Below are 24,427 nucleotides of genomic sequence, written 5' to 3' on the forward strand. Positions count from 1 at the left end.
ATACGTTCTTCTGCCTCTTGCGTCTGTAACTTAACTTTTTGTTACGCACACTGACACCTGCTGGACGGAGAACGGCGAGCTTGGTAGCTACTAGGGTTGGGAATCGAAAATCAATTCCAATTTGGAATCGGAATCGAAAGGCTAGGAATCGGATCGGAATCGAAAGGAACAGGAATCGGATACTTGAGATTAAAATTTGAATTCCTCTTATGAATTCCTGTGTGCATATTTTCAGAAAAGTACATGCGTTGCATGATCTGCTGATATCTCAATAAAAGCCCTTATGAAAATTATCGATATTTTTTACTATAGTAAGCGTAGTTTAGCTATAGAATTTGCATTAAAGCACAGGAATCACAAATTAACCATAGTTGCATTATAGTAACTGCAGTTTAACCATGATGTAGTTCAACTATGATAATACAAATTGTAATAAATCAGAAAAGGTGTGTTTCTATGTGTAAATATACACAAAACGGTGCTCATAAATATATAAATATATTTTGCAAACAAGTCAATAAGCAGGCTAAATGACCATACAGGTTGATATCTAAATGTTTTACTTCAACTGTGGAATCAAAACTGGGAATCGATAAGAATCGAAATCGATAAGCAGAATCAGAATCGGAATCGATAAAATTGAAACGATTCCCAACCCTAGTACCTACACATTATCACGCAAATGTGCATTTGATATGTTTACTTTAATAGGTAACACAATTATTCGTAATTTTTTTAATGTATACTAAAATATTGTAGTTGTCACATTTGTGACATTGTTCTACTTAGTATTTATCAGAGAGCCAATATCATACTACATGATCACTGTCATTACAAATGTGCTTTATGACCACACACGCACGCGCACGTTTCAAATTACATTGTGGGGAGACTAATGACTTTTATTCTGCACAAACTGTACATATATAACATTTTTTAATGTTTTTGAGTATAAAAACATATGTAGTGACAGGAGGGCTGTTCAGTAACAAATACCGTAATATGACACAGATCTTTATTATAGCCAATTTGTGCAACCAAGAAGTTATACATTAAGTTACAAATACCTGAAGAAGAAACCCCTCCTCAAAAACCTAGGAAACCCAATCCGATTTACCTCCACAAGGTGATGTAAGCAAATTTCAGAGTTTTAAAGTATTAGATGCTACAAGAACTGCTAAAAGCTATTTTTTGTTCTCTTTAAATACTGTAAACTATATGACAAAACTAGCCTAAACAACCCCTTGCTACAACTACTAAACTATAAAACTTTAACTATATACTGTATGTAGGCTAACTATAAAAATATACAGTATTTCATCTATAAAACTAAAGTTGCCAACTTATTTTACTAACAGTTCTATCTACCTAACTAAAATAACCAGCTGAAGCTAAAAATAAATTAAAAAAACAACACGGTAGCATGTGCCCATAGTCATCTTCATAAGGGTACACAGACTCCTAAACACAGAAACAAGCAGTAATACATGCAGAGGTCATGGGGTTGAGCCCCAGAGAAACACAAACTGATCAATGAAAGCGCTCTAAGACACTTTAAATAAAACATCTAAATGTTTAGTGAGTAAACTTACACTACACATAAGCTCGAAGAACCTGTGTTGTATTTTTGCCATTTCTTTAAGTCGGTGGTGTTTCTCATCGATCTGTTTGAGGAGTTGGACGTACCGTATGGTGAGGGCTTTCTTCCTACAGAAAACATTATGTTTTGGTTTTATTCAAATCATTCAATGTTTTTAAAGCACATTTAAAAAAAGACCAATCACGCATCTTTTCGATGAGCTGTATTTTCCATGTATTCATTTTTTTCCCCACACTTACGTTCACTGACATCTTTGGGGTAAGGGTTTCCGAGCGTCTCCTCGTTGTCACCGCTCGACGTCTGATCTGTCAAAAGATATTTTAAAAACGCTTGTTTTATCTTTTGAAAAACTGCTCATACAGAAATCATAACGTTTGTGACATCATCGATGATTTAAATGGACAAATAAATACAGTATTTACTCGTAAACTCACAACCTCTAAATTAGCTTTGTTACTCATTTCATATGTGATAAGATTCAACATTACACAGGTCATTTACAAGTACGTGCACGTGTTTTTTTATTGTCATTGACGTCAAAACTAGTCAACACATCTTGAAGTGCAATATTTAACCACGCGGAAATGTACCCAAGTGGCCAAAAGTGATGACTGGAGGGCAATCAAATTCAATTCAATAATAATGATGAAACATTACTGCAGCCCAAATCTATCACCTGTCCTCTGTTCCGTCTCCCTCTTCAACTCGCACTTGTCCTGAAAGAGAAAGCATCGAGGAGTGACAGACCGTGCTATCAGTCAAATATGTTCATTCAGTATGACCCGAATCGTTCCGGGTCATACTGGCTAAAGAACACCCGTAAGAAGACGGAAAACATCAGGCTTTTGCAGATCGTGACCATGAGGAGGCCTACAACGGATTCCAGGGCAAGGCGAAACCTGGACCAGGTGCTATGACGTAAATAGCTGCCCAGAGGCGTTGTGAACATGACTGCCGAGTGGCACGACTTCCTTTGATACAGGACCGAAGTGCTTTTTTAGATTTTAACTGAAGATAATGAGGGGCCATGAATGTTAAGAAGAGAATGACCCACATTGGTAAGCTATTCACAATAAACGCTGCAATATTTCATGAAAAAACAGGAATTTTATTTTTAATTTCACTGGGACTTTAAAGGTCCGCAAGACTCGATGCAAGGTAATAATGTCAAATGAAAAGACATCATTGTCAAAACCGATTGTAGGCTACAGGGAACTTTTCCATCTACCTGATGTGACAACAACGCTCTCAAACGTTAAGGCCACTTCTGTTGCAGTGCTGGTCAGGACCACGAACACCATGAAGAACTCATAGTAGGTCAGGAAGAGACGGACATCCCTGAGTCTGAGGCGACCCCAGTGCTTCAGTGTGTCGCACACTTTCTTCATGTTCCCTGCAGCAAGAAACAAATGACGTTTAAGGTACACATTTGAGCAATCAATTAAATAACTTAAATTATAAATAGAATAAATCTATATTAAAAGAGTTAAAAAATACACAAAAAATTAATGAAAAACATTTCCGCCATCTGGGACAACATTGTTGTCATTTTTACATTAAATACAATGAATACGTAATGCACATGCCCAAAACACACAGTATGGATCTGCTTCTTTAAATTATTTTGTGTTGTCCTATCGTTTTAAGTTTTTATTAATAATTATTTTGTTTTCTTGTTGTAGGTGTTTCTACTGTGAGACGTATGCAATATTATTTGCTGAAACAGTGCCACCTGCTGACAGGATCAGGTGCTGCTGTTTAGCAGCGCGGCACAACGAGCGCTGGAATGAACGTGTGTTTCGGTCATGCATCACGACTCGCGTCGCGAAAACATATTTAAAAATGTTATAATCTTCTTGTTTGTGAAATAAAGTGTTTTAAATCCTCAAAAAGACGAGGGTCTTTTGGCAAAACATGAGGGTCTTAAGCCCCCACAGCCCACCTAAACTTAACTTTCTGGAGACCTCAGCAAAGAATGAACTGTTAAGTAGTTTTACATTCATTTAATAGCATTAATATACACTAAAATATGAATATCAATTAATACGAATGTAAATTAAATCTCAAATAAATTGTGCGCGTGCGTCTGACGAAACCGTCTACAGAGCCCCAGGACTTGTAAAAATACATCTCCCCTGTTTCTGCCTGTTAAAGTAAATGTGTTACGAATGGTGTGGACAAAAAAACTAAGCCAGACATAATTTACATAATTTCCTTTCTTGCCACAGTTATTTCAATTTTAAGCGCCATTCAGGTACTAAAACTTCAATACAGAACACAGCTGTGCAAAGGACGTGCTGTCCAAGCACAAACAGCACAGAAATAAAGAAAAAGTGAAAATGATATAGCCTATCAAAACGAGAATTTACACAACGGTTTTTACACAATTTACAATGGTAGTTTTAACAAAAATCACGATAAGTGCATTAGTTAACTCATACCTAACGTTAACTGTTTAGTTATCGAGTTCGTCTGTGAGGAAAACGAAGGTGGACAATTGTTTTTTTGTGGAGAAAAACACTAACAAACAAAAGTGAGTTCAGGGGAAATTTAGAAAGCAGATATTACCCGTTTTAAAGTAGGTATCCAAGACAAATAATATGATTTTTTAGTCAGCTCACACCAGAAAACCGCTACGCTATGACCCTTGTCCGTTAAACGGCGGTTACCTTAAATCGGTAACCATGGTTACTGAAACGTCATCATACATTATTGTATCCATCATATTTTTTATACCGTATTAAATATTTCTAGCCACAACTTTTTTATTATTATTCGACATTTAGCACACGATTATTATTACAAACGAACACATTTATATTCTTTCTTTCGGTTATTTTACGTTTAACCAATAAATATCATTAAGCACACAATTTATTTTACATTAACTAGATTTTAATGATTTATTTTACAGTTATCAAGTAAAATTGTTTTTAAAAAATTGTCATGGAAAACAATTCGACAGCATTTTGAAAATTGGTGGTTGTTTTCAGGCCCCACATTAAAGGTTTTCTTACTGTCCTGTTGCCGTCAATATGATTAGAAAACATTCGCGCAGTTCATGATTCTGTAGCAACTCTTCAATACAAAAATCTTATTTATGACACAAAGTTGTTTATTTGGTTGACAGGTCTTGCAATTATTACGCACTTGGCATTCCTACAATGCCGATGTGAAACGATACATTAAACGTTTATCATCTTAGAGAACCTCAGTTAAATGGCAATAAAACACCTCTTAATGTGGGTCTACAATAACACAGACAATGCATTTCATTATAAAACTTTATTGAAGGTTTGTTTATCCTGGTTTAGTATGGAATGATATGAAAAACGTGAGACTATCTCCACGGAAATGAGGAAGAGGTAATAAAATCAGACAATTAAGAGAAAAGAAAAACCAGCGCTCCGCATCGCACCTGTTCCCTTTAAAACCATTCACATCTCCAGAAATGCCAGCTCGCACGAAAGACCGCTTTAAACCAACTCGAGTGCGTTTTAAAAGCCGTCTGTTCATCTCAGCAAAATAAGTGTGCTTTCACTTTCACTTTCGCAAACAGTTCAGAAAGCAGCGCTCCGCAGCAGTGCATCCCTTTCAAACCCATCAGCTGATTTCGGACGACTCCAGTCCCGACGGCAGCCGTAGAACATCCGCTTTGGCCTATTGATCATTGGCAACGTGTAAAATCTAGCCCGAAGGAAACATAAAACAAGCTGGCGAACAAACACGCCGCCACTGAGATCACAGGCCGGCACCTGGCGAAAGGCAATGTGTGACCACCAAAGCAGAGATCTGCGTCTTTACAGGGATGGGCCATGATTCGGCTGTGTGGCGGGTGCCATTTGCTGCTATAACTTCAATGTTCCTGGCGGAAGGCTTCCATTGCACAGTCTGTAGAAGCGCAGGTCATTTACCAGTCGATACACTCCCTGAGAAAACGATGGCAGGTCCTGCGAGGGGCGGAAAACACAAAACATGACTTGCACGGTCAAACATGACAACAGTAAATTTGTTGCATCATTAAAATCTTTCAAACTGGATTCAAGGAGCAAGAATTGGCCGATTCATGGCATTCACACTGTAACGTGTAACGAATGCCTGCCGTACAGCGGCGCTGAGAACACAAAAACACGTGAAAAGCGAGCACCTCGGGTGTTCATACCCTCTCTGGTGTGAAGTGTAGCGCCAGCGTTGTGCGCTGATGTGGGTCGAGTCCTTGGCAGCCATTGAGGAACTCGGGCAAGAAGGAAGAGTAGAACGCTGGGAAGTCCACGGCTGCCATGTTGTAGAGCGCCAGCGTGATGTCATCCTGCAGGAGGTCGTGACTCTTGTGCAGAAGGACGTTTAGGAAGTGAAACAGCATGGCGTTTCGAAACAGCTTCTGCAGTGCATGTGAGGGGACAATGTCAACACAAACTGGGTCCAAATGCTTGTCAACACAATGAACATTTCATTTTGCAATTCAACACTTTTGACAGCATGAAACGTGCGAATACAAAAAGCTTAAACGTTTTGACGTTTTATAAGCCGGACGTGTGCAAAAGCCAACAACTGCTGCTGTGATGTAAGTGTGTGTGTCTCACCCTGTGGTACAGTTTGTGTTTGCTGTTCAGAATCTCCAGATAGCTCAAGTTTTGTTTGAAGATGTGAATGTCTGGCTGAAGGAAGGACTGACCGAACGCCTGGAAGACAAACAACGGTCAGAGATGAATATAATCCACAAAGAAGAAACCCACTGACTGGTGGGTAAAGGTACTCATTGTGTAAGGCTGGGCCACACGAAAAGATTTTATAAAATAATTTCATAATGAGACCACAAACATCGTGATTTACATAAAAAAACGTGATTGAAGAGATTCCTAGTCTCGGCCTCAGACGTCACGCCCACGGACCGTTGGCTAAACGTCTGACGCATAAGGCACACTTTTCTGGAAACACTTCAGCACGTTCGAAGTCGTCATCTGATTGGTTCATTTTTCACAGGATTTCTGGGAGACGTGTGTGTCGGGTTCTTTAACAGTCCGCCTGAAAACAACACGAAGCCGTCTGATCTAAGAAGTGAGCTGTCGTGTTAACAACGGTCGCTATAAGAATTCATCACGATCGACTAAACGCTCAATTCTTCAAAGTATGCGAGGTTCACGGCGCAAAGTTATAATCATTGTTGTTAACTTTGAACACGTTCGTGAATGCACACCGGTCTGTTACTGCGGGGACTTTTCCACGCCTCTAAACATGACGCGGCGCAAAACGGAACATGATTGGTTGCTTTACCTGTCAGTCATATGGCCTCTTGGGCGGGCCTTGGCCAAAGAAAGCGGCGATAAGTTCCAGACCTTCAGCATGGAAGTTTTGGCTACGCGAGACTACTTTGACCCAGACTATACAGATTATATTCATAAACGACCAGAGTCTGGTTCTGAAGATGTTTACGGCGAGTGTTGATACCTGCATGGCAGCGGTGAACTGAGCTTGGTTCTCCATGACTTCTTCGGCTCCGCTTCTCTGCACGCTGCTCAGCACTGAAGTCTTGAAGAAGAACCTCCAGTTATGATGAAGTATTTGGAAGAGAAGCTCAAACATCTCCGCTTTCACATCTGGACAGGAACGCTTGAGAAAACAAACACCGAGACGAGCAAACTTTTCAGTATACAGTATAATCAAACACATCGTCAATACTTCTTGTATTCAATCGCTCTATATATATTTAGTGTCTGCTCGACAGAAAGATTGTTTGAATGAATGACTTTGGGTTCAATAAAGACCTGCTTCTAAGGTTAGATTCATGTGTTGTACCTCTGACACGATCGGGTAAACCTGGTCCAAGCACAGGCTGAGAATGCTGGGTAACAGAGGTTTGAAGCTCTGACCGGCTCCTGAACGACAACCTGAACAAACAGTAGAGAGGTGAACACAGAATAACCAAACACCCGTCTGTACGGTGTGAACAGTGTCTTACCTGCAGAATCTTCAGAAATTTCTGAACCACATTGGAGCCCGAGCTGCCCTCCTGCAAGATGCTGACGGCCAGCTGCTCTCTGAAGAATATAACGCAGACCACACGTCAACCACAAAGCAAGACGACCAGAAAACAATCCCAGGTGATGCTAGACGAGGCTAAGCTCACCTGGTAAACATGTTGAGGAAGGTTTGGATGATCTGCTCGGTGAAGGCCACGCCCATCTGCACACGCAGAGCTTGAAACAGCACGAGGAAGAAACTGAGCATTTCATCCGTCACATCTGAGTGAGAGAGAGGAACAGCAGTATTTCTGGGTGTTCTCAAGGTTCTTTAGGATTGCATCATGTTCCTGTATGACGACAGCTGTGTGTGAGCTACCCTACACAGACGTCATACCTGACAGAGGCAAAACATACACATGTGCCTTTAAAATGTTGTCTATGTTCTGTTTGATGGAAGCTAAGCGTGTAATAGCCTGTTCACATACAAATAAAGAAATCTCAGGAGTGTGGATGAGCTGAAATGCAGCTTCCCTTAGAAAACTTAAAAACAAACCTGACATGTTCTGACATGGTATTTATTCTTGAGAGACCTTCATGGTGCTCTTTCAGACTTATTATTAGGGATGTCAATAGATTTACATTTTTAATCGCCATTAACCGCACACGTAGATTGACATTAAACATACACTATTTATTTTGTTTAACATGTTTATTTTAGTGACGTCAATCGATTAAAAAAATTAACTAATCACACACAGCTTTTATGGTTTTAAACATACTTTTACATTCTAATAATTTCACATTTTAACATTAATGTAACCATGCGTTAATGCCGTTAAATATATTTTTAATGCGTTAATCGGAAAAAAATCGCATGCGTTATCGCGTTAACGTTGACAGCCCTACTTATATAAAGAGTTAGAGAAGATAATTTAATTGTGTTTGGTATTTAGGCTCGTTTCATTTTACTTTTGCATTCGGTTTCTTTTTCCTTTTCTAGAATTACATTATTTTAGAGGTCTGCGCAGGACTGATTTTTTCGTCCCGATCAGGCCCAGCGCCCGCTACGTTTTATTCCGCACCCACCCAATCCCGCAGAAAATTCACTCTGTGTTCCCCCGCTATCTGCTTAGAATGATTTTCGTCCCAACCTGACAGATACCGCTAAATTTAGAGCACGTTTCCAGATCTCACATTTAAGAATGCACGCTGTACAAAAAAACGCATCACTTATTTTTATTCGTCTTGTTAATATACAAAATTGTTCTTACATTTTAATGTCAATACAGTAGACAAAATGTCACAGAAAACTACATTAAATACGACGTCTTTCACTCAAATTATAAGCAAAATATGAATTAACGAAACCCGTTGGCTTATACAGTGAGGGAAATAAGTATTTGATCCCCTGCTGATTTTGTAAGTTTGCCTACTTACAAACAAATGAAGGGTCTATAATTTTTATGGTGGGTTTATTTTAACTGATAGACACAGAATATTTAAAAAAATCAGGGGAAAAAATGTTATATAAAGGTTATAAATTGATTTGCATTTCAGTCAGTGAAATAAGTATTTGATCCCCAAGCAAAACATAACTTTGTACTTTGTGGAGAAACCCTTGTTGGCAAGCACAGAGGTCAGACATTTCTGATAGTTGGTCACCAGGTTTGCACATGTGTCCGGATACATTTAGTCCACTCCTCTGTCAATCTTTAAGGTTTCTTGGCTGTCGCTCAGCAAATTGGAGTTTTAGCCTCCTTCACAGAGGTTCTATAGGACTAGGGTCTAGAGACTGGCTAGGACATTTAATGTGCTTCTCCTTAAGCCACTATTTGGTTGTCTTGGCAATATGTTTTGCGTCTTTGTCATGTTAAAGGCTCATCCATGACCCATCTTCAGTGACCTAGTTAAGGGGAGGAGGTTCTCGTCCAAGATTTTACGGTACATGGGCCCGTCCCTCAGCCCCTCAATGCGGTGAAGTCATCCTGTATACCTGTAGCAGAGAAAAAGCCCTAAAGCAGAATGTTTCCAACACTGTGCTTCTCTGTAGACATGATGTTCTTGGGCTCATAGTCAGCATTTCTCTCCCTCCAAACACAGGAGTCCATTTTGGTCTCACAGCAGTGCCAGCACTTTCGCCAAAGCCTTTTCTGAATCATTTTTATGTTCATTGTCAAACTTAAGACGAGCCAGGCGGGCCTTCTTGGGCAGGAGGACCTTGCGGGTGCTTCAGGATTTCAGTCTACTGTGGCATAGCGTGTTACCAATGTGTTACCAATGTTTTGCTTGCTAACTGTGTTCCCAACTGTCTTGAAATCATTAACAGGCTTCTTCCGTGTAGTTCTGGGCTGATCTTTAACATTTCTCATGATCATCTTTACCCCATTGGGGAAATATTGCAGGGAGCTCCAGAACAAGGGCATTTGATAGTTATTTTGTATATCTTCTATTTCCAAATAATCACACCAACAGTTGTCTCCTTCTCACCAAGCTTCTGTCTGTAGCCTATTCAAGGTTTGTGCAGGTCTCCAATCTTGTCGCTGACATCCTTTAAAACCTATTTGGTCTGGACCATGGTGTTGGAGAGGTTGAACTGGAAGATACAGATTCTGTTGGCAGGCATCTTTTATATACATAACAAGCTGATTTAGGAGTACTTTCTTAAAGTGACAGGACTAATCTGTGGTCCATATAGGCACATAACCAATCTGTGGAGCCAGAATTCTTGCTAGTTGGTAGGGGATCAAATACTTATTTCACTGACTGAAATGCAAATCAATTTATAACCTTTATATAACACTTTTTTCCCCTGATTTTTTTAAATATTCTGTGTCTATCAGTTAAAATAAACCCACCATAAAAATTATAGACCCTTCATTTGTTTGTAAGTAGGCAAACTTACAAAATCAGCAGGGGATCAAATACTTATTTCCCTCACTGTAGCTAGCTCGTGCAAAATGAAATCACTTTTTTAACCGAACTGTTTATTATCCATGCTTCTCTTAGGTCCGATTCACATTTCGCATCTAAAACCGCACGGAAAACGCGAGTTGCACGGCGTTCTCCTTTTTTTCCAAAGCGCCTGGACTTTGCGCTCTCCTGGCGTCGCTAAGCAACCATGGGCCGCGATAGCCGTTGAGACGAGGAGGTATAAACAAAGGATATATAGATTATATGCACTGAAAATACCTCACGATAACTCTGCTATTAGATTTAGTTATGCTGTGATCATCTGTGTCTCCATCTTCACTGAGCTTGCATTGGCTGGTTGGTTCTTGTCACATGACCTGTGGTGCGCTTGCGGCTTTCTGAAAAGTTCAGATTTTTTCATCTCGATGCGGCGCCGACGCGCCTGAAAAAAATAGCGCGTCGCCCCCTATTTCTGCGCGCCTGCCTGTGCTTCGACATTTAAAATAACGAATATGCGCGCGGAAAAGACGCGAAATGTGAATCAGGCCTTAAGGTGCACTCGCCAACCTGCCCACTCTGTCTGGGGGCTGACGCGTGCAAATGAAACTTATAACAGAGTAAGAACTAGTCCACACACGCAGCACATGCATAACAGTCCTCAGATCAGGCTGTACATGTGGTCAGTTAGAAGGATGTCAGGAGTGCAAAGACCCGCTCCCGTCCAAGTACACCATAGTAACCAACCGCTACCGTGTTTTATCCGAAAAATGTAATCCCGCACCGCAAGAACTTATATCGGGTCCCGACTTCTACATTATTTCTCAATCTCGATGAAGTTGATAAACAGAATAATATAGTTATATATAATATAGTCTTTATTATCTCCAGATGATCAGTTACCTGGTTGCTGGATGAAGGGGGGAAACAGAGCCAGCGTGACCTGCACAGACTCCTGGAGGCTGTGGTAACAGATCTGACGTGATTTAGTCGCCTCTCCTGATATACTGTCCACCAGATCCTTCAACACACACACCGTCTGCTGGATCACAGCTTTACCTGACAAAAACACACGACATGAATTTCAGTTCATTCATTAAAACTAAACAAAGGTAAACTTTTCAATAAATGATCGACAATACAGTAATGATCTATTTATTTATTACCAATAAACGTTACAATTACAGCAATATCAAAGCTTTAATATTACGTAGCCTAACTTAGATTTTGCACCATCCTATCGATGGTAACTCTCTGGTGGCCTCACTTGTGGGGTGATGGTCAGGTGGGCGGGGCAGGAGGCGGTACTGCTGAGTAAGACTGTTGATAAGTCGCGCGTGATTGGCCGAACGGCTCGGCCATTGCTGCTCTGCTTCCGGCAGGCTGGGCCAAGGCAACAGTAGCACGTTTGACAGAGCTCGACACACAAGGACGTGAGCCTAAAAATGAAACAAACAACAAACATGACATCGCAAACAAAGCACAAACTGTGCGAAACTACTGGAGCAAAACCACACACGCACCTCTTGAGGTAATCTGTGGTTATGATTCTCCGTGATCATGTTGAAGATGTTTTGCACGGCACGCAGCGACATCAAAAATACCGGCCGGACGGTGGTCGCCATGGAGACAAGGAGATGGCACGCGGATAACAGTAACTTCTCTGGCACCTGGAATAAGTGCAGATGAGTGCAACTCGTGTCAGGAAATCATAAAAGAAAAGCAGAAAACCGTTGATTGGATGCATTCGATATGGAAGGAGACGTGTAATCAATACCTTGGCATTGATGAGAGGGGTTGTGGCGGCCATGCTTGACGTGATGAGGTCAACAAACTGCGTTTGATGTTGTTGACGCTGCGCCTCGCTGCAGAACTGAGCCAGCCAATGAGAATACGCCTGCAGAGCGGCCAATGACTGTGCGTGGCTATTAAACACAGTTATTATATTTATTTATTCAATATTATTATATATTTATTCATTATAATTAGGGCTGTCAAACGATTAATCGCGATTAATCGCATCCAGAATAAAAGTTTGTGTTTACATAATATATGTCTGTGTACTGTGCATATTAACTTTGTATTTATAAACACAAAAACATACACATACTTGTATATATATATTTAGGAAATATTTAAATGTATTTATTTATATTTACCAATAACTGAAATTCTATATCAATGTTTATTAATTGTTATATTTAATATTTTTCTTAAAAATATGCATTTATGTGTATGTGTTGATAAATACAAAATTATTACGCACAGTACACCGACATATATTAGGTAAACACAAACTTTTATTCTGGATGCGATTAATCACGATTAATCGTTTGACAGCCCTGATTATAATACATAACAAAAATGTACATATGATATTTATTACATATTATATGAATAGATTATAAATCTATTATATCGATTCTGTCCTTCTGAAACCTTGTATTTCCATGTTTCATGATTTTATCATTATTATTGGTCAACTTTTATGTTGGTCACTGGTGGTTTTTGCAATTATCTAAACATTAAAAAGTATTAAAACGTGCTTGACAACACAGTTATTATAATTATTTTACAATTTCCTGAAAAACAGTGAATTTGGACATGCAAGCTTCTGGAAGGACAGCGACGATATAATACATATTTCATGTAAGTACAATACATAAAAAATAAAAACAAATTTAGGACAGCTTTTGAATTACTCACACATCAATCAGGTCGGGTTTGAGCACTGACGGAACGGCCATTTCAACATCAAACAGGCTGATCTGAGAACCATAACACGACACTTCCACCAACCTGTGAAAAAAATCAGACACTTATTTACGTTTGACCCAACATGGAATCATATGAAGTGTTTGCTTATTATTAAGACAACACAAAAAAGAGAAATCACTAAAGAGAAATGCTTTTAAGAGATTAATCGTGATTAGTCGCATCCAAAATAAAAGTTTGTGTTTACATAATACCTGTCCATGTCTGTGTACTGTACTGTGCATATTAACTTTGTTTTCATAAACACATACGTGTACATGTACAATATATAAATTTAGGAAATATTTAAATGCATTTATATATAATTTAAATTGTATATAAACATTTATTGATTTTTATATTTTTCTTAAATGTATACATGTGAATGTGTTCATAAATACAAAATTAACATGCACAGTACACAGACATATATTTTGTAAACACACACTTTTATTCTGGATGCGATTAATCACGATTAATCATTGCACAGCCCTACTTGCAATACATAGGAAGTCGAAATCTAATATTGGCTTTTCTTACAGGATAAAATTAAACAAAATTGGATTTAGTTTCATTAGGAGATTTTGGACATTGCGACCGTTTTTGTTAGCAAAAGCTTTTGAATAATACATAAAAAAAATCTTTGTGACATTTTAAACATCTCTGCACATCTTGCTGCACTGCTAAGAAAGAAAAAACTCCTTTAAACATCAAAATATTCCAGTAAAAAAAAAAAGAAGGCACTGACCTCTGGACGATTGTGAGAGCGTCATTAAATCGTCCGGTAAAACCGTCACCGGTGAAGAACTCGGCCAGACGTCCCACAGCCTGCAGCAGAGAGCTCAGATCTCTCAGAGCACAATGCAGTCGTCTGCAGTCGGCCTCTGCTGTGATGTTCAGCCTGCGACCTGCGCACACACACACACACACACACACACACACACGCACACACACACACACACACACACACACACACACGCACGCACGCACACGTGTTAAACCACTTAACAACAGCTGACTGAACATCACAAACCAGACATGAGCGACAAAACTAAAACACCATCAAACGTGACTGCGGTGAAGATCAGATGTGCATAGATACACTAAAACGACTCTTTGTACACCAATTAAACACCATTATACAACAATTCAATCACACTAAACAAATCTCCCCAGGCCCTTGACAGAACACAAACAAAACTGCGCAACAAACAAGGAAATGAAGCCGTCAAACACATCAGGTGACAAGCAAAATTCCTCTTTCTGTGTTGAAACAATGTCAAAACAAGCTAGACGAAAAGAGAAATATTTGGTGTGAAAACACAGTAGCTCTTTATTTTTAAACATAATAAATTCCTTTTCATATATATTTCTACACTGAACAAAATGGATACCACTCAATACAGTCCACGCACCAACGCGTGCACTTCATCAGAAACACAACGATGAAAGCATCTGTACGATTCTGATCGTCCGATTGTTTCGGTTTTGTAGGAATGGATGAAAATGAAGAGAAACTCACTTGTTCCTGATGTAACAATGAACTGCTGAAGGCCAAGGTAAATGTCTAGATTCTCCCGGAGCACCGGAAACTAAAACACACAAAAAATCCCAAAATGCCTCTTAAAACAAAAGTGCTGTACTTGTGGCTGGCTTTAACACAAACATTTGTAAATAATAGGATTTAACTTTGATATAAAACTGATTCACGATTACTAAAATAAGCATATTATGAAGGATGAACATGAACGGTTATGAAGGATTTATGATGTAAATAGGGCTGTCACGGTATCCGATTTTTCCACTGCGCGGTTATCGTAGCCAGCAAACTTAACGGTGGCTGTATTATCGTGATATTTGTTTGATGTTTCTTAAGGCAAATAAATAATGCCACCTTTGAAATTCGTCGTTCATTTTGTGTTTTGTCTGTTATTTGGTCAACAAATCACACTCATAATACAAGGGTATGAAGGCAAAGAGAGAGAAAGTTCGTAAACACCGTTACTCTTAAAGCAACGTTTTGAATGGATGCTGAATAGTTTACGATATAAAGATCTGTGTACAATGAACAAAATATCGATAATCTTGGTTTTTAATATCACGGTTATTGACACTATAGGTATAGTCGCACCCCTAATGTAAAATCATTCATATTAAACACCTGCGTTATTAGACTTGCAAATAGGATGATGATTTTTTTCAGGGAGAACAGACACACGTACCAGCACAGAAAAGGTCTGAGACGGCAACAGCTCCATCACCTTGGCAACCACTTCCAAACTCTGACGCAAGTATCGCTGCCACTCCGTCTGTTGCTATAGAAACCAGAGGCAGAAAAGAGTTGCAACTGGCGGCAAACAAAAACTGATGCTCCTGCTAACACAAAAAGCATCCACGTATGTTGAGTTCTTACGTCATCATCCAGCGTCTCGTCGTCGAGCTCCTCCAGCTCACTCTGGTTTATTCTGAACTGAATCCTGTTGAGAACTTCTCGCAACAGCAGAACAAGGGCGTCTTTATACCTGCAAGAACAAACACAATGTTACCCCATTGCTCAAATACAGAAAACAGATGGTTAACGGTGTAATGTGTCATTTTTTGGAGGGTCAGACAGAATACATAATATACATAACTATGTCTTCAGGGGTGTATAAAGACCTTACATAATGAAGTTTCATGTTTTTATTATCTTAGAATGAGCTAGTTCTATCTACATACACTGCGGGTCCCCTTACATGGATTTCGCCATGTTGTTTCTACAGTAGCCCCAAAGGGACAAACTGCTCTACAGAGCCCGTTTCGTAAATACGTCATCTCCTTCAGCAAAGAAGCGAAAACGTGACGACATCTTAGTCCTGTGTCAGGCACCGTAGCGCTTCAAAAGGGAGGGGTGGAGTGAGCCGTTGGTTGCAATTCATAACCTCACCGCTAGATGCCGCTAAATTTCACAAACTGGACCTTTAAACTTATGACGCACCTGTTCATGACGCTGTCTCTGTCAGCCAATCGGCTTCGGATCTTGGTGGTCAGGAAGTCCAGGAATATACTCCAGATATCAAGACAGGCCAGGTAACCCTCACGACTCGGCTACAAGCAAATGAATCAAATCAGCTGGTGCACAAATGTTTATTTGTATTCTCCAGATACAGAGATAGAGACGGAGGTGTTATACCTGGTTAAAGGTGTATTTGAAGAGCAAAGATAAAAATTCCACTAGGGGAAACTGGGCGTTCGATTCGATCCTCCGCAGATGAACGCTAACAAACAATCTGAGGAAATCCGTGAACTTTTCCACATAGCTGAGACAGACAGAGTCAGAAAGCAGAGATTAACTAAAAAAAGTGAATTTACTAAAGCAGTCAAACCCACCGCTTACCTTTCATCTAGTTCCTGCAGTCTGTTTCTAATAGTGTGCGTGTTGCTTTGTGAATGTGTGTTTGTGAGTCTCTGCAGCAGATAAAAAGTTTGTTGAAACATGCGGAGCAAAAACTCCTCAAAGTCCACTGGCACGCAGTTTTTGCACATCAGTTCATTAATACAGTTCATGGCCATGACGCCCAGTCGGGCACGATCCATCTGACCGGTCCTGCAGAGACCCCCATCGCCATTGGCAGGATGACGTCCAGGGGAGGAGTCTCCGTTCAAAGTGGGCAGAGGTTTCGTTTTGATTGGCTGTTGGCATCCGAAGCGAGCGAAATGAAAGATAGATGCCAGGAGGGATGGAGTGATGGAGGAGGAAAGGGGAATCCAGCTGAAAAGTTGCGCCAGACATTCCAGCGCTAGCAGACACAGAGAGCCGCTCTCGCCGTCCAGGATCATCGGTGAGCTGTCGCCCGCCAAAACACCTACGCAACACACAAGACAATGACACCGGGTGACAAAAAGAAAAACGCTCTTTACCAACTATAGATTTATATGTGACCCAGATCGTGAAAACCCAGCTCAAGTCATTTTATTCAGATTTACTGTTTAATAAAGAAGTGTGAAGAACTTTCTGTGAAAATACAACCTTGATAACTATAATACTGACTTAGGCCATGTCAAAGAATGAAATAATAGTGAAATCAATAGTGGAAATCAAATTTTGATGCACAATATCATAATATAATTTGATTTGGCGACTTCAGCTTGGTTTACACAGACTGGGTCACATATATCAGCAAGGCTGTAGAAATCGACAAGATTTCGCTGTTTTTAGATTATACAACGTTTATTTTTTAATTATTTTATTATTCGTTTATTTCAGCTTTTTTGTAAACATCACATTTAAATTGTTACCGTATCACACGTATTAGCATTAGCATTACTTTACCTACGTATACAACTCTGTAATAAAAATAGGCGATCAGCTATTTTTTATTTGATTTATTTTGGTAATGGAATTAATGAATGATCAACAAAGTTGAATTAACAAGGCTATCCTAAATAGTGGAAACCCAAGGCTTTAAAACTTTTATTATGAAAAATAATGCTACTTGGTATAATGGTTATCCAAATCCTATGTATATCTATATGTTATAGTTTACAAAACCAGCTCACTATTTAAAACATCTTTTTGCTTAAGTCCCCGTGAACCGGAAGTGGCGATCGTTTTTACTACTGTATTTTGACAAGTGAAATTGAATTTTGAATGAGGAAAATAGTGGCATGGCTATCGTTTTTCTCCGCGATTTGATTGGATGTATAAAAACAGCCGATGCATTTTGAAATGGAACTGGCAGCAGACTGACAGTTGAAGGGGAGGAGTTAACGGATGCTCCGGCCAAGTCATCTAACATACCATAAGATGGATAGTCATTACAGGAAGGAAGTGCATTTTCAGATTTTAACTAAAGATTATAAGGGCACACGATTTTTAAAAAGAGAATGACCCACATTGATAAACTATTAACAATAAACACTGCAATATTTCATGAAAAAATAGGCATTGTCATTTTTGATTTCACTGGGACTTTTATACTTGTACCTCCAAATGAAGCAATGCTATCAATATCACTTGCAGATAAGAATATTACAGCAAATGCATGTCGTAGAAGCAGATTTTTTGTAAGGGGAAAAAAGAAAGACTCTCTAGACCTGATTCTCTAGAGTTCGGCGATGGAGGGGGGGTGGTGACTGTAACACTGTGCTTGTCCCATACAGTCTCCAGAATACCCGTTTAAAAAAGACAGACATTCAACACGGCTGCTCAGATTTACATGTCTACAAAATTCAGGGTCTGAAGGAAGAGTTCACCCAAAATACAAAAAAAAAACCCTTAAAATTCTGCACGAAAGTCATCAGGACCCATTTTCAATGCTTTAGAGTTCATCTCAAAATAAAAACTCTGTCCTCATTTTCTCATCCTCTTGTCATTTCAAACCTGTATGACTTTCTTTCGTCCGCAGAACACATTCTTTAAAATATCTTCTTTTGTGTTCTGCAGAAGAAAAAGTCATAAAGGTTTAAAATGACAAGAGGGTGAATAAATGACGACAGAATTTTCTTTTTTGGGTGAACTATCACTTTAATACATTTGAAGCTATTTTAATGAATTTTAATTTTAATAGAAACTTCTGTTCGTTTTTGTCTTTCTTCCTGCAAAGCTGCTTTGAAACAATGAAACGCTTGTGAATAGCGCTATATAAATTAAACTGAATTTATTTGAATCGAAGCTAAACAGCACCAGTCCCCATGCACTTTCAATATATGGAAAAAGAGGCCAATGATATTTTTCCAAAAGTCATCCACAACACGCTACGGCATACCACGTCTGTGAATTTGAATTCTTGGGTAAATTAATCCTTTAATTGATAGCCTTCTCTCTCTCACCAGTCAGAAGATTCAGTACGGTGGGTATTTGCTCCAGCAGAAGTTTCTTGAGCTCTTCTTTGCGAGCGACGCTCAAGTCTTCTCTCGGACAGACCGATTCTTCCGAGGTCATCTTCAGCAGCACCAAACCCAGCGGAGCTAGAGATGGAGACCGCACCAACTACAACAACAACAAGTGCAGTTTTATCAAAAATACGAAGACGTCTTTGTTTAAATAATAGACGGTATGCATTAGGAGACAATGTACGGAATTCATGAACAAAATGTCTGATTTATGTGAAAGGTCAAGTAAGTAAAGAGGGGAAATGTGTAATAAATAAACAGGGATCTGCAATAGATTGGACAGGACTGTAAGTACCTGCAAGGTGTTGCTGAAGAAGTCATGGTAGAACATTGGCCAGTCCTGTCGTCCGATGTCCACGATGACTTTGCAGAGTTTGTTCCTGATGAAGAAAGGGAGCAGTGCATGCTGGGAAAGCAGAAGCTTGGGCAAACAACTTCGCAGTTCCGCTTTGTCTTCACTTGCCACACCAACCCACATCTTATTGACAAGATTCTGCAAAGACAGAAGCACATTCAAGACATCTTCGACTAAACCAACATACATTATTAGTCTTTCGCAGATCTGTGCCGATTGTTTTTTCACGAGATTGCGGTCGTGAGGTTCCGTAGTTGAGTGTGAATGTAATTGTGAGTGAATGAGTGAACTTTACCTCAAACACAGTAAGGCTGTACATCATGACGTATTCATTTCTGCTGTTGAAGAGAAAGTAGAGGCAATGCCTCCAGGATCCAGACTGCCCCGCAAAACTGTTCAGCAGCTCTTCTGCGAGACAAACAGCCAGAAGAAACGTTCAGATGGGTCAAGAAAATCCTAAAATGAGGGGGTTGTTTTTGCTTTCTTGTTCAACACCGAACACTAAACGTGAGCATACATTTCACCCAGACCTGTTCAGTTTGATTCTACGCTAAATATATAAGCAGGTGAAACAATATTAGTACATTTAAAAATGACAGCACGCTAATATCTGTTGATTTGGTCCGATTACAGTTTGAATCGAACCCCTGACCGCAGTGGCTGCAGACGCTCTGTTATGATGACATGACAAACACATTGAGCTGATTCTTTTTACAGCTCCTTTGTGTGACCACGAACTGAATTTCAATTTGCCGCTGCTTGTAAGTCAACAAGTTTCTTTCTTTCTATTAAATCTGTGTTGTCTATCTATGTCTTCTAATACACTATGGCCTTTTATATAGTTTTAGTGTTTTGAATCTAAAATCGAGCTTTATTTCTCACCCTAATGTTGTCAAATTAAGTTATTTTAACACTAACCTACGGGCTGCACGGTCGTGGGTAAAATGATGATCACGATTATTTTGTCAGTTCAGAACGTTTACTTTATCACATTAGCATAAGCCAATGAATGTGTTAAACATTAACATTTTGTGACCTTTTGAATGAAACCTTGCTACTCCATTTTTTATTTCTTGATCTTTTGTTTATAAATCATTGGTTGCCGTTCATGTCTGTCTTTGGGTTTTGCAAAAAAGTATTAAAATAGTATAGAAATGCAGTGAAATAAATGTAGGGTTTGTTGTTTTCTGTGAAGTGGCAGTTTAAAAGATACAAACTTTGCGATGATTTTCCGACCTTATCGGGAGTTTTGTGGTTGCTTTTAAAACATTAATGTCACAACGATTATGCTCTATTACTTGTGGGAAGCATAAATCGTTATCAGCCCTACTCTAACCCTTAAAATCTCTTTTGTGATGGCATCAGTAAAGTCATACGGAACAACAAAAAGAGAGAGTAAATGGCAACATAACACAGCTTGGTCAAGAGGCGGATGCAAAAGCCTCTCTGCAAACCTTACATTATGAAAGATGCATTAAAAAAAGCCCATGCAAACTGAAATATTGGTAACACTTTAAAATAAAGTGCCATTTGTTAACAGTTATTTAATGCATTAGCTAAAATGAACTAACAATGAACAATACTAATACAGCATTTATTAATGTTGGTTCATGTTGATTTCAGCATTTACGAATACATTTTTAAAATCAAACGTTGTCACTATTAACATTAGTTAATGCACCATGAATAACTGTATTGACATTAACTAACATTAACAAGGATTAATAAATGCAAAAAAACTAAATTGTTCATTGTTAGCTAATGCATTTACTACTAACAAATAGCACCGTATTGTAAAGTGCTACCGAAATATTAAAGGGGTCATATGGCACGAATACGTGTTCTTCTGTGTCTTTGGTGTGTTATAAGTAGACATCTGCCCGATTAACCGAAAATATATATCACGTGATTTATGCACAACTTGTGAGTGAAGAACGGTAAAATGCTGCTGCATCCGAAAGCCAGAGGGCGCTCTCGTGCAGAAACTCCAAATACGCACTGCAGAAGAAGACCATAACACACCTACAGTGCTGTGAAAAATTATTTGCCCCTTCCTTTTCATTATTTGTCATGCTTAAATGATCCAGATCATCAAACAAATTTTAATATTACACAAAGAAAACCAGAGTAAATACAAAATGCAGTTTTAAATGATGGTTTTATTTATGAAGGGAAAAAACAATCCAAACATTTCCGAACATTTCTGACCCTATGTGAAAAAGTAATTGCCCCCTAAACCTAATAACTAGTTGTGCCACCCTTGGCGGCAACAACTGCAATCAAGCGTTTGCGATAGCTCGCAATGAGTCTTTCACATCGCTGTGGAGGAATTTTGCAAATATGCAAAAAAACAAAAAATACTTTTTCACAGCACTGTAGTTCTAGGAAATGCCTAAGGACATGTTTTTCAAGCCTCCTCAGGTATTATTATGATAATAGAGTATATTTATAATGATCATGTTTGACGGGTGTTGCTTTTTTAAATGCACGTTATAAGCGACTCAAACTCGCACTGCTTTTAGATCGAGCAGCATTTCCTACTGATCCCAGAGCCGTGCTTCACAGACAAGCTATACGCCAAATGTATACGCAAGTAATACATTTCCATCACACGCTTGCAGAATTCGACCAATCACTACGCACTGGTTAACTGGCCAATCATAGCACACCTCGCTTTTCAGAGCAATGAGCTTTGTTAAAAATCCGCATCATAAATGATGACTCTGCAGATTCGAGTATGGACATGATAAATGTGTAAAGTTCATTATCAGACGGATACTCACCGATCTCTCTCTTGCGGTCATTGGTGGTGCAGCTGTGAAAAAACTCTGTCATAAGACTTTCCAGGGCCCGCAAGGAGGCCTCTTCTGACTCCTTTGGGGGAGAGAGAGAGAGAGAGAGAGAAGAAAAAGATGACAAGACAAAATTATAACATTTCATAAATGTAAGACATTCTGATCTTAACCTTTTTAATGCAATCATGCAACAAACCTAGCAAACCAACTTTATCAAAATATCACAAATGTGCATGCTTTTAAGACTTCTAAAAGTTACATACAGTCCACGTTGCAGCTCGACGCGGATGGCAGAGAGCGAAATCTGTATTTTGGTGACATGGCTTTCAGTAACATAACATTCTCTCCCACTTTTTGTTGGGGAGCTGATGAATAATTTTTTTACAATACACGAACGGTCATTTTTGACCCCTCTCAGATAGACTGCTAAATGACTAAATGTAAATGTAGACTACAACTTTTCTACTATTCTTTATACCTGGCTCATATTTACATATCTGTATTTCACAATGAGGACTGTCACACGCATCAGACGATTTCAAAATGGATTTCCAACTATTTGCTAAACAGCAACATTTTATTGTTTACATTTTACGTTTAAAGAACACCTGTTTTCAGCCAAAATATAAAAATATAGGTTATAACAAATGGGCTTTTAGTTTAACCACAACACATCAACTCTCTCAACACTCGCAATACTCATCAAGTGTGAAAGTATGCTTAAAAATATGAAGAAGGAGTAAAACGAATACAGGAAGTGGGCTGATTATGATGCTCGGGGTTCTGAATTCTTTGTATGAGTCATGACATGTCTCGTGTTGCTTCACGGCACAATTTCGGTACATTCGCGATGACGTCACGAGGAGAAGAATGCCACCGATTTCCTCACTACTGTTCAGATGGTCACCGTTACACATACATGCAGATGCTTATCGGACTCTTTTTCGGTGCTTGGTTTAAAATATCATGTTATACCACACGGATTTAAAAGGTCGTGCATTTGATGTGTCACACATCACACGTAAAACACCACACTATGCACTCGCTATTTTATAGATATTTACAGATGAACATATCCTAGAGCTGTTACACAAAGGAATCGGATTGTTTCTGAATAAATACAGAAGCACGGGCGCTTCAAAAGCAATGCAAACCCCCAGGCCTTGACGTGAACACAAAAAGTGCATGTAACGTTAGTTTCGCTTTATCAGCCGTTACGTAATACACATGATTCCGTGTAGATCAAAAAAGACAGCTTTGTGTCTTGGTAACTTACACACGTAAATGCAAGAATGTTAACTCACCATGCCCAGGCTCTGATCTCTTATGCGGCTACAAAATCAGTTTGATGTGGTTCTGCTCGCTCATGCCTCCACAGGGGCCTGTGTTTCTCACCTACTGGAAGCCCCGAAACCTCGCATCGCTGTCCCGCACACGCCCGGGCCCGGTTCGGGCTCCCGGACACTTGTTGTTATTATTGTTGACCCTTGCGCGAGCTGAAGAGGGGGCGAGTCGCAGGCTATAGCTGTCCGGATAGCCGGAGAGGAACCGCATACAATTACTGGGGGGAAATGGAGAATGAACACAACAACGGTCGTAAAAATACGTCGGGACTCTGTTCTCTAAATCTGAGGAGGTGGTACCGTGATGCGGGACTCGGTGATTTAATTTCAGCCCTCAGAAAGCTGATAAAGCCACTCCTTGGATTGGTAGGATCGTGCAGGCCTTCGTCAGCTTCCTCTCTTCTGCTCATTAAACTACCGGAAGTGACGACTCACACAGAGAACTAGAAAAAAGTGTGAGTGGAAAGGCGGATGGCCTGAACCGGATGGCGTGACGTCGACACGAGTGGGCGGGGCTTAGTAGATAGGACGTAGAAATATAGTTGTTTAATTTTATTTATAAGTGAGAACCGGACATATTGGACATACGAGTGTACATATAACAAAACATGTCAGTGGTATAATAAAATAAATTTTACATAATCGTTTTATATAACGTATTGCTTTCAGGATTTTAGTTTTAGATATCGTTTCCAAATATGTTTTTTTTTCATTTGGCTCTATGAATATATTAACGAGCAATTCTAATGAATACAAATCAAATAATAAATCAAATATAAATACATTAAATAAAATTTAAATAAATAAAACTTAATTAATACAATTGTAACAGCTTT

The 24,427-nt window shown here is 39.3% G+C and overlaps 1 protein-coding gene and 1 long non-coding RNA gene across 2 annotated transcripts; both read right to left on the minus strand.

Annotated features, from left to right (window-relative positions):
• Positions 1-891: 891 nt before the first annotated feature.
• LOC130561885 (uncharacterized) lies at positions 892-2,736 on the minus strand. The gene is made up of 3 exons (XR_008963877.1): positions 2,277-2,736; positions 1,840-1,905; positions 892-1,707 (listed from the first exon to the last, which is right to left on the minus strand). It is a non-coding gene; the product is annotated as an uncharacterized LOC130561885 (long non-coding RNA).
• Positions 2,737-4,573: 1,837 nt separating this feature from the next.
• xpo6 (exportin 6) lies at positions 4,574-24,013 on the minus strand. The gene is given in 25 exon segments (XM_057346511.1): positions 4,574-5,550; positions 5,763-5,981; positions 6,184-6,282; positions 7,049-7,210; positions 7,397-7,473; positions 7,541-7,638; positions 7,728-7,842; positions 11,374-11,529; positions 11,738-11,909; positions 11,994-12,140; positions 12,248-12,395; positions 13,177-13,269; positions 13,973-14,132; positions 14,747-14,816; positions 15,447-15,539; positions 15,638-15,746; positions 16,202-16,311; positions 16,397-16,523; positions 16,601-17,069; positions 18,301-18,408; positions 19,036-19,195; positions 19,394-19,591; positions 19,749-19,861; positions 22,237-22,327; positions 23,553-24,013. Coding segments are annotated over 25 exon segments (3,399 nt in total). The 5' UTR covers positions 23,556-24,013; the 3' UTR covers positions 4,574-5,448.
• Positions 24,014-24,427: the final 414 nt, after the last annotated feature.

Source organism: Triplophysa rosa, linkage group LG11, assembly GCF_024868665.1.
Source record: "Triplophysa rosa linkage group LG11, Trosa_1v2, whole genome shotgun sequence".
In the NCBI taxonomy this organism is placed as follows: Eukaryota; Metazoa; Chordata; class Actinopteri; order Cypriniformes; family Nemacheilidae; genus Triplophysa; species Triplophysa rosa.